The following is a 20,825-nucleotide window of genomic DNA, read 5'->3' on the forward strand; positions in this document are numbered from 1 at the left end:
CCTGGTAAAATAACGGATAAATAAAATAAAATAAAAAGTTGTTGGATGCTGTAGCTGAAATAAATCAGAATACAGTAGAAGTTGTTGAATCATGGATACTTTATGTGAAATAAATCAGAATACAGTAGAAATTGTAGAATCCTGGATGCTGTAGGTTAAATAAATCATAATACAGTAGAAGTTGTAGAATCCTGGATGCTGTAGATGAAATAAATCAGAATACAGTAGAAGTTGTAGAATCCTGGATACTGTAGGTGAAATAAATCAGAATACAGTAGAAGTTGTAGAATCCTGGATGCTGTAGGTGAAATACATTACATTTACATTTAAGTCATTTAGCAGACGCTCTTATCCAGAGCGACTTACAAATTGGTGCATACACCTTATGACATCCAGTGGAACAGCCACTTGCATCTAAATCTTTTTAGGGGGAGAAGGGGGGGGGTTGAGAAGGATTACTTACCCTTACTTACCCTATCCTAGGTATTCCTTGAAGAGGTGGGGTTTCAGGTGTCTCCGGAAGGTGGTGATTGACTCCGCTGTCCTGGCGTCGTGAGGGAGTTTGTTCCACCATTGGGGGCCAGAGCAGCGAACAGTTTTGACTGGGCTGAGCGGGAACTGTACTTCCTCAGTGGTAGGGAGGCGAGCAGGCCAGAGGTGGATGAACGCAGTGCCCTTGTTTGGGTGTAGGGCCTGATCAGAGCCTGGAGGTACTGAGGTGCCGTTCCCCTCACCGCTCCGTAGGCAAGCACCATGGTCTTGTAGCGGATGCGAGCTTCAACTGGAAGCCAGTGGAGAGAGCGGAGGAGCGGGGTGACGTGAGAGAACTTGGGAAGGTTGAACACCAGACGGGCTGCGGCGTTCTGGATGAGTTGTAGGGGTTTAATGGCACAGGCAGGGAGCCCAGCCAACAGTGAGTTGCAGTAATCAAGACGGGAGATGACAAGTGCCTGGATTAGGACCTGCGCCGCTTCCTGTGTGAGGCAGGGTCGTACTCTGCGGATGTTGTAGAGCATGAACCTACAGGAACGGGACACCGCCTTGATGTTAGTTGAGAACGACAGGGTGTTGTCCAGGATCACGCCAAGGTTCTTAGCGCTCTGGGAGGAGGACACAATGGAGTTGTCAACCGTGATGGCGAGATCATGGAACGGGCAGTCCTTCCCCGGGAGGAAGAGGAGCTCCATCTTGCTGAGGTTCAGCTTGAGGTGGTGATCCGTCATCCACACTGATATGTCTGCCAGACATGCAGAGATGCGATTCGCCACCTGGTCATCAGAAGGGGAAAGGAGAAGATTAATTGTGTGTCGTCTGCATAGCAATGATAGGAGAGACCATGTGAGGTTATGACAGAGCCAAGTGACTTGGTGTATAGCGAGAATAAGAGGGCCTAGAACAGAGCCCTGGGGACACCAGTGGTGAGAGCGCGTGGTGAGGAGACAGATTCTCGCCACGTCACCTGGTAGGAGCGACCTGTCAGGTAGGACGCAATCCAAGCGTGGGCCGCGCCGGAGATGCCCAACTCGGAGAGGGTGGAGAGGAGGATCTGATGGTTCACAGTATCGAAGGCAGCCGATAGGTCTAGAAGGATGAGAGCAGAGGAGAGAGAGTTAGCTTTAGCAGTGCGGAGCGCCTCCGTGATACAGAGAAGAGCAGTCTCAGTTGAATGACTAGTCTTGAAACCTGACTGATTTGGATCAAGAAGGTCATTCTGAGAGAGATAGCGGTAGAGCTGGCCAAGGACGGCACGCTCAAGAGTTTTGGAGAGAAAAGAGAGAAGGGATACTGGTCTGTAGTTGTTGACATCGGAGGGATCGAGTGTAGGTTTTTTCAGAAGGGTGCAACTCTCGCTCTCTTGAAGACGGGAGGGACGTAGCCAGCGGTCAGGGATGAGTTGATGAGCGAGGTGAGGTAAGGGAGAAGGTCTCCGGAAATGGTCTGGAGAAGAGAGGGAGGGGATAGGGTCAAGCGGGCAGGTTGTTGGGCGGCCGGCCGTCACAAGACGCGAGATTTCATCTGGAGAGAGAGGGGAGAAAGAGGTCAGAGCATAGGGTAGGGCAGTGTGAGCAGAACCAGCGGTGTCGTTTGACTTAGCAAACGAGGATCGGATGTCGTCGACCTTCTTTTCAAAATGGTTGACGAAGTCATCTGCAGAGAGGGAGGAGGGGGGGATTCAGGAGGGAGGAGAAGGTGGCAAAGAGCTTCCTAGGGTTAGAGGCAGATGCTTGGAATTTAGAATGGTAGAAAGTGGCTTTAGCAGCAGAGACAGAGGAGGAAAATGTAGAGAGGAGGGAGTGAAAGGATGCCAGGTCCGCAGGGAGGCGAGTTTTCCTCCATTTCCGCTCGGCTGCCCGGAGCCCTGTTCTGTGAGCTCGCAATGAGTCGTCGAGCCACGGAGCGGGAGGGAGGACCGAGCCGGCCTGGAGGATAGGGGACATAGAGAGTCAAAGGATGCAGTAAGGGAGGAGAGGAGGGTTGAGGAGGCAGAATCAGGAGATAGGTTGGAGAAAGTTTGAGCAGAGGAAGAGATGATAGGATGGAAGAGGAGAGAGTAGCGGGGGAGAGAGAGCGAAGGTTGGGACGGCGCAATACCATCCGAGTAGGGGCAGTGTGGGAAGTGTTGGATGAGAGCGAGAGGGAAAAGGATACAAGGTAGTGGTCGGAGACTTGGAGGAGTTGCAATGAGGTTAGTGGAAGAACAGCATCTAGTAAAGATGAGGTCAAGCGTATTGCCTGCCTTGTGAGTAGGGGGAAGGTGAGAGGGTGAGGTCAAAAGAGGAGAGGAGTGGAAAGAAGGAGGCAGAGAGGAATGAGTCAAAGGTAGACGTGGGGAGGTTAAAGTCGCCCAGAACTGTGAGAGGTGAGCTGTCCTCAGGAAAGGAGCTTATCAAGGCATCAAGCTCATTGATGAACTCTCCGAGGGAACCTGGAGGCGATAAATGATAAGGATGTTAAGCTTGAAAGGGCTGGTAACTGTGACAGCATGGAATTCAAAGGAGGCGATAGACAGATGGGTAAGGGGAGAAAGAGAGAAAGACCACTTGGGAGAGATGAGGATCCCGGTGCCACCACCCCGCTGACCAGAAGCTCTCGGGGTGTGCGAGAACACGTGGGCGGACGAGGAGAGAGCAGTAGGAGTAGCAGTGTTATCTGTGGTGATCCATGTTTCCGTCAGTGCCAAGAAGTCAAGGGACTGGAGGGAGGCATAGGCTGAGATGAACTCTGCCTTGTTGGCCGCAGATCGGCAGTTCCAGAGGCTACCGGAGACCTGGAACTCCAAATAAATAAATCAGAATACAGTAGAAGTTGTAGAATCCTGGATGCTGTAGGTGAAATAAATCAGAATACAGTAGAAGTTGTAGAATCCTGGATGCTGTAGGTGAAATAAATCAGAAAACAGTAGAAGTTGTAGAATCCTGGATACTTTATGTGAAATAAATCAGAATACAGTAGAAGTTGTAGAATCCTGGATGCTGTAGGTGAAATAAATCAGAATACAGTAGAAGTTGTAGAATCCTGGATACTTTATGTGAAATAAATCAGAATACAGTAGAAGTTGTAGAATCCTGGATGCTGGTGGTGAAATAAATCAGAATACAGTAGAAGTTGTAGAATCCTGGATGCTGTAGGTGAAATAAATCAGAATACAGTAGAAGTTGTAGAATCCTGGATGCTGTAGGTGAAATAAATCAGAATACAGTAGAAGTTGTAGAATCCTGGATGCTGTAGGTGAAATAAATCAGAATACAGTAGAAGTTGTAGAATCCTGAATGCTGTAGGTGAAATAAATCAGAATACAGTAGAAGTCGTAGAATCCTGGATGCTGTAGGTGAAATAAATCAGAATACAGTGGAAGTTGTAGAATCCTGGATGCTGTAGGTGAAATAAATCAGAATACAGTAGAAGTTGTAGAATCCTGGATGCTGGTGGTGAAATAAATCAGAATACAGTAGAAGTCGTAGAATCCTGGATGCTGTAGGTGAAATAAATCAGAATACAGTGGAAGTTGTAGAATCCTGGATGCTGTAGGTGAAATAAATCAGAATACAGTACAAGTTGTAGAATCCTGGATGCTGGTGGTGAAATAAATCAGAATACAGTAGAAGTTGTAGAATCCTGGATGCTGTAGGTGAAATAAATCAGAAAACAGTAGAAGTTGTAGAATCCTGGATGCTGTAGGTGAAATAAATCAGAATACAGTAGAAGTTGTAGAATCCTGGATGCTGTAGTTGAAATAAATCAGAATACAGTAGAAGTTGTAGAATCCTGGATACTGTAGGTGAAATAAATCAGAATACAGTAGAAGTTGTAGAATCCTGGATACTGTAGGTGAAATAAATCAGAATACAGTAGAAGTTGTAGAATCCTGGATACTGTAGGTGAAATAAATCAGAATACAGTAGCAGTTGTAGAATCCTGGATGCTGGTGGTGAAATAAATCAGCATACAGTAGAAGTTGTAGAATCCTGGATGCTGGTGGTGAAATAAATCAGAATACAGTAGAAGTTGTAGAATCCTGGATGCTGTAGGTGAAATAAATCAGAATACAGTAGAAGTTGTAGAATCCTGGATGCTGTAGGTGAAATAAATCAGAAAACAGTAGAAGTTGTAGAATCCTGGATGCTGTAGGTGAAATAAATCAGAATACAGTAGAAGTTGTAGAATCCTGGATGCTGTAGTTGAAATAAATCAGAATACAGTAGAAGTTGTAGAATCCTGGATACTGTAGGTGAAATAAATCAGAATACAGTGGAAGTTGTAGAATCCTGGGTACTGTAGGTGAAATAAATCAGAATACAGTAGCAGTTGTAGAATCCTGGATACTGTAGCACGTATCCTCCATTAAAATATTTCAACATGCACACAAATCATCTTTATAATAGTTTATGTACACTTTATGTCTTCTTTTGTGAGAGATGCAGTCATATTGTTACAAGGGAGAGTAGGGAATTGAATTTCCCAATGTGTAACACAGAAGCAAGGGGGAAAGCCATTTTCCTCTAGTTTATTTTGGATTTTGTGAGCATACTAACATGAATTGGCTTCTATGATGTCTTTGTTAGAGTAAATGGATCTGCAGTAACAACCCATCCTGTCTGCGTCCTGTCTGTCTGGGCCTCAGTTAGGACTATCACGTCACCACAACGTCCTTCTTCACACTCTGCCCAGTCATAGAGATGTAATGGCCAGATGTCATGGTCATTTCACCATGACATCACAAACCAAACCCATCCTGACCAGACCAATCAGACCAATCCTGTAGGAAAAAAATGGTCATCCTTCGTTCTGATCAGGGATGAAAGTCAAGGATGAAAGTGAGGAAAAAATGGCTGTAGGTAGGTAGGTTCCCTGTGCACTGTGTTTGTGTGTGATGCCTGGCTGCCTCTGTGTGTTGGTCAGGATGACACACATCACACAGTAACACAGTATCCAATTAAACCAAGCTGTTTACCTTCCCTTCTCCCAACGCTATCACCACACCCCCCGTGGCTATTTATTTTGATAACAGCTCTGAAGCCATTTCCTTTTTCTGGATTTATGTGGCTTGCGTAGAGGCTGAAATGAAAAGCTTATTACATTGATATTTAAACATGTCAGAGGGCAAGTAGGCCTACAAAAGGGACCTGTGGTTGAATTAAATGGTGGTATATTAGCAGGTCAGAAATCCCATTGAGATGAGAGGATTAGTGGTATTACCTGGGCAGTGAAACATATCACTCACAGATTATACTGTAATGTGTGTGGGGAGAACCACACAGCCATGATTACACGCATAGTGATTTAACAGACACTCCCATCCAGAGCGAGCTACAGTAGTGAGTGCATACATTTTAATATTTTTTTTGTATTCGTCCCCCATGGGAATCAAACCCACTGCCAAGCTCTACCAACTGAGCCACATGGGACTAAGCTACACGGGACACATTACTGCAGAACCACAAATAGTAGGCTTATGTCCATCCTTATTCCTCATAAGGGAACTAGGGAGAAGGAAAGTAGAGTATTTTACAGCAAGCAGGGTTTAATGTTTTGTTGGGATACAATGGATCTCTATTGTCTGATCATTGGATCTCTATTGTCTGGTCTCATCTCCTCTCAGAACATCCACACTCCACCCTAAGTCAGACCCAGCAGTACACAAGCTTTTCCTGTTTTTGTTGCCCATGGTAACGGGCCTGCGTGTATCAGCGGTGATGTCATGCAGTGATATATGACTTGTGAGAGTGAGGGGGGGGTGATGACCTCGGCACCGGAGGGTCCCAGGGGACCCATATCAGCGGGGGCCAGCTCTCAGCATCAGGACTTTCTCACAGTCAGTATCTGGCCTGGGGCTCCCTATCTTGTCTAGAACTGCGGAGCTAAACCCCACCACCTCCATGGGGATCACATCACCAACACAACATGACTAAACCTCTCCCTTTGACAGACAGTCAGACACAATGAAGAACAGCTTTGATTATAGAGGGGTTCAGTATGGGTTTGATTATAGAGGGGTTCAGTAGGCGTTTGATTAAAACGGGGTTCAGTAGAGGTTTGATTATAGAGGGGCTCAGTAAGGCTTTGATTATAGAGGGGTTCAGTAGAGGTTTAATTATAGAGGGGTTCAGTAGAGGTTTGATTATAGAGGGGTTCAGTAGGTGTTTGATTAAAGCGGGGTTCAGTAGAGGTTTGATTATAGAGGGGCTCAGTAAGGGTTTGATTATAGAGGGGTTCAGTAGGGGTTTGATTATAGAGGGGTTCAGTAGGGGTTTGATTATAGAGGGGTTCAGTACGGGTTTGATTAAAGAGGGGTTCAGTAGAGGTTTGATTATAGAGGGGCTCAGTAAGGGTTTGATTATAGGGGGGTTCAGTAGGGGTTTGATTATAGAGGGGTTCAGTAGGGGTTTGATTATAGAGGGGTTCCGTAGGCATTTGATTAAAGAGGGGTTCAGTAGGGTTTTGATTAAAGAGGGGTTCAGTATGGTTTTGATTAAAGAGGGGTTCAGTATGGTTGTAGTATTGGTTTCTGAAGAAGTCTACCTATTCTGAAACTGATAGCATTCTCCCTGTAGACATTGACGATATAAGTGTTTAATGATGTATGATTTGGCATACATTGTTTATTGAATTTACAGTGACTTGATGGTTTGAAGGAGAAGGGTCATTCTCTCTACTGGCAGATGGGTGGCGCTATTGGCCTGTGCTCTCTGGTCAGCACACACTAAAGACTAGCTGTATCTGTCCATGTTAGAGAGAGTGGGGGTTTGAGGAGGCTGATGTTATATAGAAAGAGAAGAGAGGCTGAGGAGGCTGATGTTATATAGAAAGAGAGACGAGACTGAGGAGGCTGATGTTATATAGAAAGAGGAGGGGGGGTAGAGGAGGCTATAGTCACGGGGCTCTGGTCCGTAGCGCCTCCATGGAGCTCTGCCAGGGAGCAGGGTGCAGCCATCCTCCCCTCAACCCTCAGCCCCAGCCTCTGACTCCAAAGAGTAATTTCACAAACACAGTAATTTCTCAAATGAATTGAATGGTTCTCTTTTCCTACGACAGCTGCAAACCATGTAAACATTAATGGAGACACCACAGCCATCTTTCATAGCAAGAATGTTATCCGTGACTATGTTAAACTGAGGAATGTGTGTGAATGTGTGTGTGTGTGTATGTGTGTGTGTGTGTGTGTGTGTGTGTGTGTGTGTGTGTGTGTGTGTGTGTGTGTGTGTGTGTGTGTGTGTGTGTGTGTGTGTGTGTGTGTGTATTTGTGTGGGTGGGGCTCAAGTGGCCACAATGAATAAGTCAACAAATGTTGCTTTTCTGGTTTCTAAAGTGTAAGGTGTGTAAACTGAACAGCAGTACTCTGCTTCTCCCCTATTCTTCACTCTACTTCATGCTTGGGGGAGGCAGGTACCCTTGTGGTTAGAGTGTTGGGCTAGTAACTGAAAGGTTGCTGGATCAAATTCCTGAGCTGACAAGGTAAAAAAAAAAAGTTGTTTTACACCTGAACAAGGCAATTAACCCACTGTTCCCCAGTAGGCTGTCATTGTAAATAAGAATTTGTTCTTAACTGACTTGCCCAGTTAAATAAAGGTAAAAAAAAAAATGCTTGTGTGACTAGTTCCTGTACTTCCTATCCCTAGCCCCAGAGGGTGCTGCGGCTCCAGGACTGCCCCATCTTATCCTACATGATTCCATCACATTCTCTTTCTCCCTCCCTCTCTCATGCCATTCAATCTGGGTGTGGCTGGAACAGGACTGGATTTAGGCTTGGCTGCATTGGTCTGGGCAAGGTTTAGGTCTAGTTTAGACCGGCTTTGATTTACAGAACACCCCAGGAGGAAGTTGCCGCCATTATTTCGATGTAATTTCCTGTCCTAGAGAGGAAATGCACATCTAGGATCCACCTCTGAAGAATGACGAAGGCTATGTGGGAATTTCCACATGGAGTTGATAAGCATCAACAAATAGGGCACTGACAGCTGTCAGTGTAGCTAGCTAGCATGCTAACCTTATCTAGCTCTGATTCAGAGGGGTTGAGTTAAATGCGGAAGACACATTTCAGTTGAATGCATTCAGTTGTACAACTGACTAGGTATCCCCTTTCCCTTTAGCTAGCTACCTATATTGCTAACCTAATCCAGCTAGCTAATGTTATCGGTTGTTGCTGTTTTTTACTACACCGTATTCAAAAGATTTGCCAGCTGGTTCTGGAGCTGTATTGATTTAAGGAAAACTTTGCCACAGATGGAAACCACAGGCCTATCTTAGACTTCGCCATTTATTGTTATCTCAAAAGTTTTGGCTGTCTTCCATAAATTGCAACAGCAAATCTGCCATAGAAATAGTTCAAAAGAATAAGATGAAGCTCCGGTAATATGGATAACTATTGAAAGCTGATATGCATGTTTCTACATTGTAATGGACACGGTGCAATCTCTGGTAGGTAGGCTGCTGGCAGGCTTCGGCTGTGGTACAGCAAAGCCAAGTCAGCTCATGCTCGTGGTTTTCACAGTGGAAGTGAAATAATAGACTAGAATGACTGCTCATGATCGTACACACCGCAAATGTCGTGTAAGTATTCACCTCATTGTTTCTGAAAGGCACACAAGTCTCCTTGCTCAAGGTTGTGAATTCTAAGTTATTGTCTTATTGACTAATGCAAGAACGCTGCAGTGAAAGTCAAAACAGAAAGTTCTGACATTGTTTTGTTTATGGGTTCGTAAATAAGGTGAATAAGTTCCTTACATTTTCTTTTGTGGGTGCCTTTTCATTATCTGGATAGACACGTGTGGTTTCTAGCTAACTTTATACCAATCAAAGCAGTGGAGCGTGTAGTGAAGCAAAATTGGGCATAACCATTCATCGTGGTGTGAGGGGTTTGCAGAATGCTATCATGTCACGCAATTATACCATCTATAAAAGGGTCAGATATAATGAACAAAATATAAACGTAACATGTAAAGCGTTGGTCCCATGTTTCATGAGCTGAAATAAAATATCCCAGAAATGTTCCATTACCACAAAAATTTGACATTCAGAAAGTATTCAGACCTCTTGACGTTTTCATCAATCAACACGCAAAATCTGAAATATCACATTTACGTACAGTACCAGTCAAAAGTTTGGAGACACCCACTCATTCAAGGGTTTTCCCCCTTTATTTTTACTATTTTCTACATTGTAGAATAATAGTGAAGATATCAAAGCTATGAAATAGCACACATGGAATCATGTAGTAACCAGAATAAGTATATAAAAAAAATATATATATTTTGGATTCTTCAAAGTAGACACCCTTTTCCTTGATGACAGCTTTGTACACTCTTGGCATTCTCTCAACCAGCTTCACCTGGATTACTTTTCCAACAGTCTTGACGGAGTTCCCAAATATGCTGAGCACTTGTTGACGGCTTTTCCTTCACTCTGTGGTCCAACTCATATCAAACCATCTCAATTGGGTTGAGGTCGGGTAATTGTGGACACCAAGTAATCTGATGCAGCACTCCATCACTCTCCTTCTTGGTCAAATATCCCTTACACATCCTGGAGGTGTGTTGGGTTATTGTCCTGATGAAAAACAAATGATAGTCCCACTAAGTGCAAACCAGATGGTATGGCTGTGGTAGCCATGCTGGTTAAGTGTGCCTTTAATTCTAAGTAAATCACAGACAGTGTCACCAGCAAAGCACCCTCACTCCATCACACCTCCTCCTCCATGCTTCACAGTGGTAACCACACATGCGGAGATCATTCGTTCATCTACTCTGCGTCTCACAAAGACACAGCATTTGGAATCAAAAATCTCCAATTTGGACTCATCAGACCAAAGGGCAGATTTCCACCCGTCTAATGGCCATTGCTCGTGTTTCTTGGCCCAAGCAAGTCTCTTCTTCTTATTCATGTACTTTATTAGTGGTTTCTTTGCAGCAATTTGACCATGAAGGCCTGATTCACGCAGTTCCTCTGAACAGTTTATGTTGAGATGTGTGTGATACTTGAACTCTAATGAACGTATCCTCTGTAGCAGAGGTAACTCTGGGTCTTCCTTTCCTGTGGTGGTTTTTGCGACTGCACTTGAAGAAACATTTTACTAAGTTCTTGAAATGTTCCGCATTGACTGACCTTCATGTCTTAAAGTAGTGATGGACTGTTGTTTTCTCTTTGAAATAAAATATATTTTGATTTGTTTAACACTTTTTTGGTTACTACGTCATTCCATATGTGTTATTTCATAGTTTTGATGTCTTCACTATTATTCTGCAATGTAGAAAATAGTAAAAATAAAGAAAAACCCTTGAATGAGTTGGTGTGTCCAAACTTTTGACTGGTACTGTAAGTATTCGGACCATTTACTCAGTACTTTGTTGAAGCACCTTTGGCAGCGATTACAGCCTCGAGTGTTCTGGTGTATGACACTACAAGCTTGCCAAACCTGTATTTGGGCAGTTTCTCCCATTCCTCTCTGCAGATCCTCTCAAGCTCTGTCAGGTTGGGTGGGGAGCGTTGCTGCACAGCTATTTTCAGGTCTCTCCAGGGATGTTCGATCTGGTTCAAGTCCGAGCTCTGGCTGGGCCACTCAAGGACATTCAGAGACTTGCCCCGGAGCCACTCCTGAGTTGTCTTTACTGTGTGCTTAGGGTCGTTGTCCTGTTGGAAAGTGAACCTTCGGCCCAGTCTGAGGTCCTGAGCGCTCTGGAGCAGGTTTTCATCAAGGATCACTCTGTACTTTGCTCCATTCATCTTTGCCTCGATCCTGACTAGTCTCCCCGTCCCTGCCGTTGAAAAACATATCCACAGCATGATGCTGCCACATCCATGCCTCACTGTAGGGATGGTGCCAGGTTTCCTCCAGACGTGGCGCTTTGCATTCAAGCCAAAAGAGTTCAATCTTGGTTTCATCAGACCATACCAGAGAATTCTATTTCTCATGGTCTGAGAGTCTTTAAGTACCTTTTGGTAAGCTTCAAGCGGGCCTTTTATTGAGGAGGCCACTCTACCTGCAGAGACGGTTGACCTTCTGGAAGGATCTCCCATCTCCACAGAGGAACTCTAGAGCTATGTCAGAGTGACCACTGGGTTCTTGGTCACCTCTCTGACCAAGGCCCTTCTCCCCCAATGACTCTGTTTGTTCAGTCGGCCAGCTCTAGAAAGAGTCTTGGTGGTTCCAAATATTTTCCATTTAAGAATGATTGAGACCACTGTGTTCTTGCTATAGGATTTTTTTGGTACCCTTCTCCAGATCTGTGCCTTCACATAATCCTGTCTCGGAGCAAAGTCAAAGAGGGGAGAGAGGGAGAGGGAGAGAGGAGAAACAGAGGGACGGAGGAAGGGAGGACTAGTGCAGAGTGGAAGGGAAAGAGAGTGGAGAGAGATGGTTCATTTAGCTGGGCCAGGTGCCAGCTCCCCCTAGCCATAGGACCTGGACCTGGATCTCTCAGCTTTCAGCAGGGTGCACAGCTCCAGCCCCCCGGCAGAAAAATCAATTCACAAATAGTGTGTGTGTGTGTGTGTGTATGTGTATGTGTGTGTGTGTGTGTGCGCGCGCGCAAAGGCCACAACACAGAACACTTTCCAGGGATTCTTCCCTCCTCATTCTCCATCTCTCCATTCCAGTGGTTCCTCTAATCTCTCCTCCATCCCTCCTTTACTCATTCTCCCTCCCTTCATCCCTCTAGCTGTTCCTCCATCATCTCAGCCTCCCTCTCTCTGTATTTGGCTGGCAGTCAGCTTGATGTAGCCCATGACTATCCAGTGACACACAGGAGAAGACAGGGGGAGACAGTGTTCCTTACCTGACAGCATGGCTCCTATGTCTGTCTCTGTCATGGTTCGAATGTTCTTAAGCCCCCAGAAATTATCAAAAATACAAAATGCCAACAGCAAATAAACTCAAATTGCTATACAGCATCAATGAATACAGTTTTATTCATTCGATATTCAAAAAAACGAATATGTGGACTGAGAAATTGTCCTTAGTCATGATGGCAGGACTCCAGAGCAACTCCAGTTGGTTAGGGGGGCAGCTGGCCAGCTGTAGGGAGAGGAGCCTCATTACCTGGGGTTTGGTCGGAGCTGTATCCCCTTGTCCTGCGGCCTCTTCTCTCATTAAACCCTCAACAATAATCACCACTGACCACACTGTTCCGCGAGACTCCTTAGAAAAATGAGCCTGGTCAGTGAGTGCGGGTATATGTTTGCCATGCCAAAAACTGGGCTGGTGAAAGAGGCAGGGGCTGAGAGAGAGAGACAGATTGAGAAACAGAGAGAGGGACAGAAAGAGTGAGTTTAAAAAAGAGAGACATGGTGAGTGAGTGAGTGAGTGAGTGAGTGAGTGAGTGAGTGAGTGAGTGAGTGAGTGAGTGAGTGAGTGAGTGAGTGAGTGAGAGAAAGAGAGAGATATAAAGTTCTAGACCGTATGTAACAGGGCTGTTGTGGGAGCTGATGGCTCTGTGTTAAATAGGTGAGATGTTCAGATAGACAGGGCTCCTGATAGCTCATAATGAGGGGAACCATCGCCAATGGAAACACATTCATGTAGAAGAGATTTATCATGACAGAGGCAGATTTAACCACTTCTGACTTGGAGCCTGTTGATGATCAGAGCAAGGGTTCAAAGTCTCTCTGTAACCTTAGAGATAGGCAGATAGAACACACTTGTTGATATGACAATGAAAATAAGAGTTTGCTCAAGCAAAGACAGACTGACAGGCACAAAGCCTAGCCTAAGTCTTCTGATCTTGTGTCTCCATCTGCGCAAACCTGTAGAAGCCAGTATGGAAATTCCCTCAGTATATGCTGAACTGTTTGTTTTGTTTGTAGTTTGATGCTGCCTACCACTGCTGGGCTCAGATTGGGCCTCTATAATCAGGATCCATTGGCTTGTGATTGGGGCAAATTCTTGTGAAAGCAGTGAAAGCGGTCAGTGGTTGTTGAGCTGAGTGTGCAGTATGTTTGTGTGTTGTGTGGTGGAGTTTGGGTTTTTATGCAGACAGACAGACATAGATGGAGATGCCTCCTCTCCTCTTCTGGAATCCTCTGGTGTGAGTCTCTTTAACTAAGATGGATACTGCTCACACACACACACACACACACACACACACTATAGCAACCAGAGCGTTTCTCTTGTTTGTTTGGAAGAGACGGAGAGGCCGCAGTGTTTGGTTGTCTAGGCATGACCGGAGTGGCGGGGTCTTTTTGTCATCGCTGAGTGTGTATCACAAGAGGCTGCTGAGGGGAGGGTGGCTCATAATAATGTCCGGAACGGAACAAATTAAATGGCATTAAACACATTGAAACCATATTTTTGATGTATTTGATACAGTTCCACTCATTCCGCTCCAGCCATTGCCACGAGCCCGTCCTCCCCAATTAAGGTGCCACCAACTTCCTGTGGTGTGTATGAGATATACAGTATGACCGGTATGTTTCTTTGTGTAAATGCTGACAGTAATTACAGCAGAACAGCCCACAGAGCAGGCCGGGGCTGGCTGTGCAACAAGTTATTTTAACGTCTAATATATAACCAAACATTAAACATGTCTGAAGCCGGCTGCTGCTGCTGGGCAAATAAATCTACATTGAACCTGACCTATCACACACAGGCAGATTGGAACAGTACATATTTATGACAGTGCTGGTGATCGTGTGAAACCCGTTTCATGTACAGTCGATTCTTAACGAGGATTTATAATGATATTTGATGACAGCACCACAAAACAACACAACTGGCTTTGATGTCATATAGCACTGCATATGTGTGTGTTTGTACTTCCCTGTGTGTCTCCATGTGTGAGTTTAAGAAGCCCCAGAGATGGGCATAGGGCATCTCTTCCCAGTGAGCTGATATCCTCTCCTCTGCTTACCATAGTATTTATTTTCAGATGCATTCCTATTTAGACCTGCTTTCTACTTCACGTGGGAACACAAGTCACCGTGTCAGAGTTTCCAATTGGAAGGATAAGGGAGCAGGCCCTGAGACAGAAAAGTTGTGGTACTTTGTGAACATTTTTAGTTTCTCTTCACCCAAGACTCCTAAAATGAATTATTCTAAACGAATAAACAATGGTACTTTTATACAGACCTTGGACTGAGCTGCTGACTAAAAGGACGACTTGCCCTAAAATGATAATGATAGTTTGTAATTTACAATGAAGATCATCTTTCAGTTTCATGTTGAGTCAGAGCTTTCCACTACGATGCCCTATTGTAGGCTAGTAATCAGGAGGGCAGGGGAGAGTGGTTAGCTAGGACGACACAGACCAGAGAGAGACCTATAAAACAAACATTTACCATGCCCCACTGGCTACTGTTTGGCCAACCCCCTAACTTTACTGTACAGTAACCCATTAAAACACACTGAATAACAGAGGAGGCTGGTGGGAGGACCTATAGGAGGACTGGAATGAAATAATGGAACAGAGTTAGACATTTGGTTTCCATATGTTTGATGTGTTTGATCCCGTTCCATTTATTCCATTCTAGCCATTACAACGAGCCTGTCCACCTATAGCTTCTTCCACCGGCCTCCTCTGCTGGATAAACACACACACACAAAAACACACGTGTAAGTTTGAGAATTGCAGGCCCATAAAATGGACTCAGGGACAGTAAAACTCACCTTGAATGAAACTGCAGCTGATAATGATACACAGTAGTGTAGTGGTATGTGGCACACATGGCCATTAACCCTAAGAGGTAACCCATTTTTACCCAAACAGAATCTTCGCTGGCGTACATACAGCAGGATACAGGTATTCGCTAGGAGGAGATAGGGGAAAAGAGAATGATAGAGGCCTCTTGTGGCCATTAGCAAGGGTAGAGCCATTGAGCACTTCCCCAATGCTTCTGACATTTTAAAGTAGTCAAAGTAGTCAACTGGGTGAGGAATCCTATGGGTTGTAGTCTCAATGGTGCTGCCCATGCTGTCACAGACACTATAATGGCACAGATAGAAAGATGAGTCCTCTATCTATCTCTGTGGGGTAGAGCTGTAGTTTGTGCCGGTGGCTGGACTTAAGGGCCAACAGAAGGGGGAGCTACTTAGTCAGACATACAGAGGAGGGAGACATTACTCGATGTCCCTATGGGAAACATACAGATAATACATTTAAATAACATTTGCTGTTTTTACTCAAATGCTGCCTACATTTGTCAGCTTGACCTTGAGCTAAAGTTGGAGTATACGCCTACAGACTTGGAAATAACAAAACACCCTTTCTTTCTCTCCTTGTCAACAGCAGGGGCTTCACATAGTGTGTTTCCCTAACCTCAGCCCAGTTCGATCAGTGTCTGTGGTATAGCTGTCCGTATGGGTAATGTGCAGTGTATTGTTGTAGAACAGATCAGTGAGTCGAGTGCCAGGCTGCCCTGCGGTAATACCACCACCACCATGGACACCTGCTCTGTACTGTGTGTCACCACTGCTGGCTGAATGTCACACTGACTGGACCATCTGTCACAGACAGCCCTGTTGTCATAGAGCTAAACTCTGATCAACTCTGTGGGGGAAAGTGTGTGTGTGGTATGTGTGTGTGTCGTGCATACATGCCGTGCATGACATAGAAAGAGGTGATCACTGTGCACAGTCTAGTTTGTACTGGATTGAGGAACCAGTATATTCTGGTTCCCACAGCTCTACAGTGCAAAGACTAGCTGCTCATTCTAATAAGCAATCTTATGCTGGACTTTAACTGTATCTCTGTCTCCCTGGACTGGTCTTGCCTGATTACAGAACAAACTGGAATCTTAGTATTTCCAGTAACACACACACACTAACAATCACTTAATATATGGCGCAGGGGACTCATGCTGCGTGGAGAATCTGGGAAGCTTAACAGAAATATGCTTTGGTTATCTACTACTGGTTTGCTGGGCTGCTGGGTTTAGGAGAGACAGAACAAGACATGTGTGTGTGTGTGTCTGTGTGTACATGTGCTTGTGTGTGAACATGAATTTATGCACACTATCTAATACACGCATACTTGATCATATACTGTACATGGTTAGTGCAGACAGAGTATAGACAGCATAACTCTCCTTAGTTAACATCAGTGTCAGCTTCCCTACGTGTTGCTACAAGCGTACATGCCCTCACATTTCAACCCAAACAAGCTATTTCATCCTTATCAGACCTACGTTTATCATAAGAAATTCCTCTGGCAAACTGTATCTTTCTAAAGCCATTTCAGTGTGTATAAGTTATCACATTGCATTACTATCTAACTGGCCATCTATAACAACTCCATGTTCAGATTATTTATGTTGACATACCATACGCTTTGTGTGGTGTTCAGGGTTGTCATACCGACCGCTGTGTGCAGTGTTTAGTGTTGTGATACCGTCCGCTGTGTGCAGTGTTTAGTGTTGTCATACCGACCGCTGTGTGCGATGTTTAGTGTTGTCATACCGACCGCTGTATGCTGTGTTTAGTGTAGTCATACCGACTGCTGTGTGCAGTGTTTCATTTTGTCATACCGACCACTGTGTGCAGTGTTTCATTTTGTCATACTGACTGCTGTGTGCAGTGTTTAGTGTTGTGATACCGACCGCTGTGTGCAGTGTTTCATTTTGTCATACCGACCACTGTGTGCAGTGTTTCATTTTGTCATACTGACTGCTGTGTGCAGTGTTTAGTGTTGTGATACCGACCGCTGTGTGCTGTGTTTAGTGTTGTGATACCGACAGCTGTGTGCGGTGTTTAGTGTTGTCATACCGACCGCTGTGTGTGGTGCTCCACGCAGCTGGTATCACACATTTTCCCCCTGCTCTCTTTCTTTATTTCTCTCTCACCCTCTATCTTTATTTTTGCTCTCTCTCTGTCTCTCTCTCCACCTCTCTCTCCCTCACTCTCAGGTCAAATCCCTCTCTTTGTTTCAAGTTAGCTTTGGCTTGTACCTTCAAAAGCCTCATGTATTATTGTTGACCGACCCGAGAGAAATAATACCTAGAAAACACAAACAACAGCCAGCCATTTATTTATCCTCCCTGAAAACCTTTATTCATAGTTTACAGAACAATGTGTTGACATTTAATGAAATGAATACGCTAGCGAGAGGCTAACTGATGATGGTAATTAGGTGTTTGGTTAATTGAGGTTCTGTGATTAACTCCCAATCACAGGAGTCAGTGGCATGTGAAGCACCCAGGGCCAAACATGAATGCACACACACACACACACACACACACACACACACACACACACACACACACACACACACACACACACACACACACACACACGGATGTTCAAACAGGGTGCCTGGGGATGCAATGGTCCTTGACCCCTCAGAGTTGCATTAATAACTGAGAACATGATCCCAAATTATCCTGTGAAAGAATGAGGATATGAGAAACACAGGGCTTTATTAGAACAGCTACTACACAAAGATGACTGGGTGAAAGAATGCCCCAAATGCCCCAAATCAAATGAAACTTCTTTGTATTTATCTACCCCGGAGGCCCCAGAGAAATATAAAGCAGCCTGGTTATAATACATTCCACCCTGGTGCCACAACAGTTTTCACATTCATTTGTTTTTAAAATGAAAAAATTAAAATGAAATTTTTGCTTAACACATTTTCAATATACTATACCGATCTAACTAGTAACAGTCTCTATAGGACTATTCATGTATCTTTGTGGTCCTAGCACCCTGTGGTGCTGTAATTTACTGAGGTATTATTGTTTGTTTGGTTGTTTCTGTTCCTCAGTCCTTCCAGGTTGACCTACTCAAAAATATCCTATAGGATTTGTGATTTTTCCAATAGAATCCTATAAGATTCTCACAATCTTATAGGATTTTGTGTCACCGCTATTGGAAATCAAGAGTAATCCTATATGTTTTTGATAGTCTTGTCGGATTTTGGCACCCCAATCAGAATCCTATTAGAACAGTTTTTCTTAGTTGAACCCATTAAATGATAGTTTGTTGTCATTAGTACAATACAACAGTATTAATGACAAAATGTTCGTTGATCAGATAAACATCTATATTAATTTATGTTTTATTCGCCTGTAAGAACGCTTGTCCCTTTAATAGTGACTGATGACGTTCCAGTTTGCCGAACCCCAAGTTTACCTTGCAAGTTGTGGTTATGCACACAATCTCTGGTTTTAACATTATTCTAGCAGTTTTATCATTTACTGTACGTGAATGCAAGAACTGTGTGCACAGTATTTGTTTCCTGACGAAGTTGGCAATGTCATATTTTCGTCATTGTAAAGCATTTTATGCGCTCGTTTTTATACTTGCTAAGAAACTACTGTAAGCCACATTTTGCCTCTTCACCTGACTAGCTAGCTAGCTAAATTGTAGCCATTTCAAATGGCAATTATATGTCGTTATGTAATTTAATAACTATTGTTATAACAGATTATAAATATTTTTGTTTGTTTGTTATTTGACAAATACAGTATATGTGCCATATTATAGGCAGGTCAACCCCGTTAATTTATGGTAGATCATCAAAATAAATAAATCACATTACAATGTTGGACTCATTTAGCAGTTTTACCTAATTCTATTGGATATTCATGTTGAAAGTACCATTTATATTCCTAAAATATGCTGTACATTGAAAAGGATGCTGTTGCTGCTTCCTGTTGACAATAACTTTCATAAATAGCCCAATGTCAAAACACTGTTTTGAAGTTTCCAAATCAATAATCAATAAACAGTCTGAAATATTGAAAACCTAAACATAAAATGTACTACCTACCATACATGTGCCACAATTGTATTCATATATACAGTATATCATTTTTTTGAGGTTGTATCCATGTTAACCCTGGACTACTATTACTATAGAACAGTATTACCCCAGCAGGTCCGTTTTTCCAGTGGATGATTCAGACGGGACTAGTTTTACCAAACTGCCCCTTCATGCAATGTTGGCCATTATGAAGGAAGCCTGGAGGCTCTTCTAGACGTGAATACATTTCACATGTCTAGGGATAGTCTAATATTGACCTAATGGCCTTCAGTTCGGAGAAAGTCTAAATAATAATGCATATCAGTAAGAACCATGAACTGTAACATACTGTATGCAGACTTAATTACCTGACGTATTTGGCAATTCATTGGCACAAAATCATCCACTTTGTCTATTGAAAGAGGAGTATGGCACTAGGAAAGTTGATATATGACAAAACAGATCATTCATCTGTAGGCTAGGTCCATAGCACTTTGTTTGAAGCATCAATTTGTTCTTACCCAAACTGGATGCAACGCCTGTTAAACTCTGTTATATCCCTTAAAACACAGGGATGGTGATTCGCACAGGATCAGTAGTCTGGTTGCACGTCCTGTTCAAACTAACCTTACAAAAAAAAACACACGGAATCACTGGTTAGAGGACAACTTGTAGAAGACAGCCTGCTACATTTTGGATCGTTGCATTTTATTTGAAGTGGCCCTAGTCAAATTATCCTAATCGATTAGTGATTTATCCAATAGAATCCTATAGGATTCTCACATTTTGTGTCACCTCTATCAGAATCCTATTGAAATCCTATTTGAGAACTTTGTTCCTGTTGGGGGAAATAAAAGTTGTAATATTCTCGCAGTCCTATAGGATTTTGTCACCTGTATCCGAATCCTATTGGACTACTTTTTTACTTATTATTATTTGTTTTTTAACCAATACAAAACACACATAGAAATGACAACATACAGATGCAGACAAACATCCACAACATCACCCCTGCCCAGACCATTTTAGATGTTTAAAGTAATATAACCGGTTAATGTAATAACTTGCCAGATAACATAATAAAATGCTGAACTGTGAGTATTACTTCCCCCAATTTGATGCAGTGTGTCTGTATGGTTGTGCATGAAATGAGTGCTTATGTGCGTGCTTGCATACAGTGTGTGACTGATTGACCCTCAAACATCCATAAACTTAACAGCAGTAATGACTGTGCATGTGTGTACATTTCAATGTGTGCTTGTGTATGAGTACATGTCCATAGGTTTGTGTGTGTAGAGGGTGGTATTTGCATTAAAATGAGGGAAATAATACATAAAAACATTGATCTTCATATGTTATTACATGATCGTTTGAATTTATTATGTTATTCATTTAAAAAAAAGTTGTTGCTCACCTGATAACGTAATAACGTATTCATGATAACGTAATAACTTATTCATGTTAAATCCTCATTATTAATGTTCAAATCCTCAGAGACTATAACATCAACTTTCACTGCTACGCTAATGATACCCAAGTATTAACACCACACTGGACATCTTCTCAACCCTAGCAAAACTTGACAGCTGCCAAGATGACATAAGGGCATTGATGAAAGAGAACTTCTTCCAGCTGAAAAGCAGCAGACTGAAGCTATGC

At 43.5% G+C, this 20,825-nt stretch overlaps 1 protein-coding gene across 4 annotated transcripts in view; it reads left to right on the forward strand.

Moving 5' to 3' along the window:
- LOC118387048 (SAM and SH3 domain-containing protein 1-like) overlaps positions 1–20,825 on the forward strand; it is a 342,773-nt gene that overhangs the window by 201,750 nt on the left and 120,198 nt on the right. The window contains exon 1 of one of the 4 annotated variants that reach the window (XM_052523875.1): positions 8,998–9,048. The exons of the other annotated variants lie outside the window; for them this stretch is intronic. Within the exon in view, the coding sequence (XP_052379835.1) occupies positions 9,013–9,048 (36 nt within the window). The 5' untranslated portion in view covers positions 8,998–9,012. Of the gene's footprint in view, positions 1–8,997; positions 9,049–20,825 lie in introns of those variants that run through there. 4 annotated transcript variants of the gene reach the window in all.

This window comes from Oncorhynchus keta, chromosome 8 (assembly GCF_023373465.1).
Source record: "Oncorhynchus keta strain PuntledgeMale-10-30-2019 chromosome 8, Oket_V2, whole genome shotgun sequence".
Lineage (NCBI taxonomy): Eukaryota > Metazoa > Chordata > Actinopteri > Salmoniformes > Salmonidae > Oncorhynchus > Oncorhynchus keta.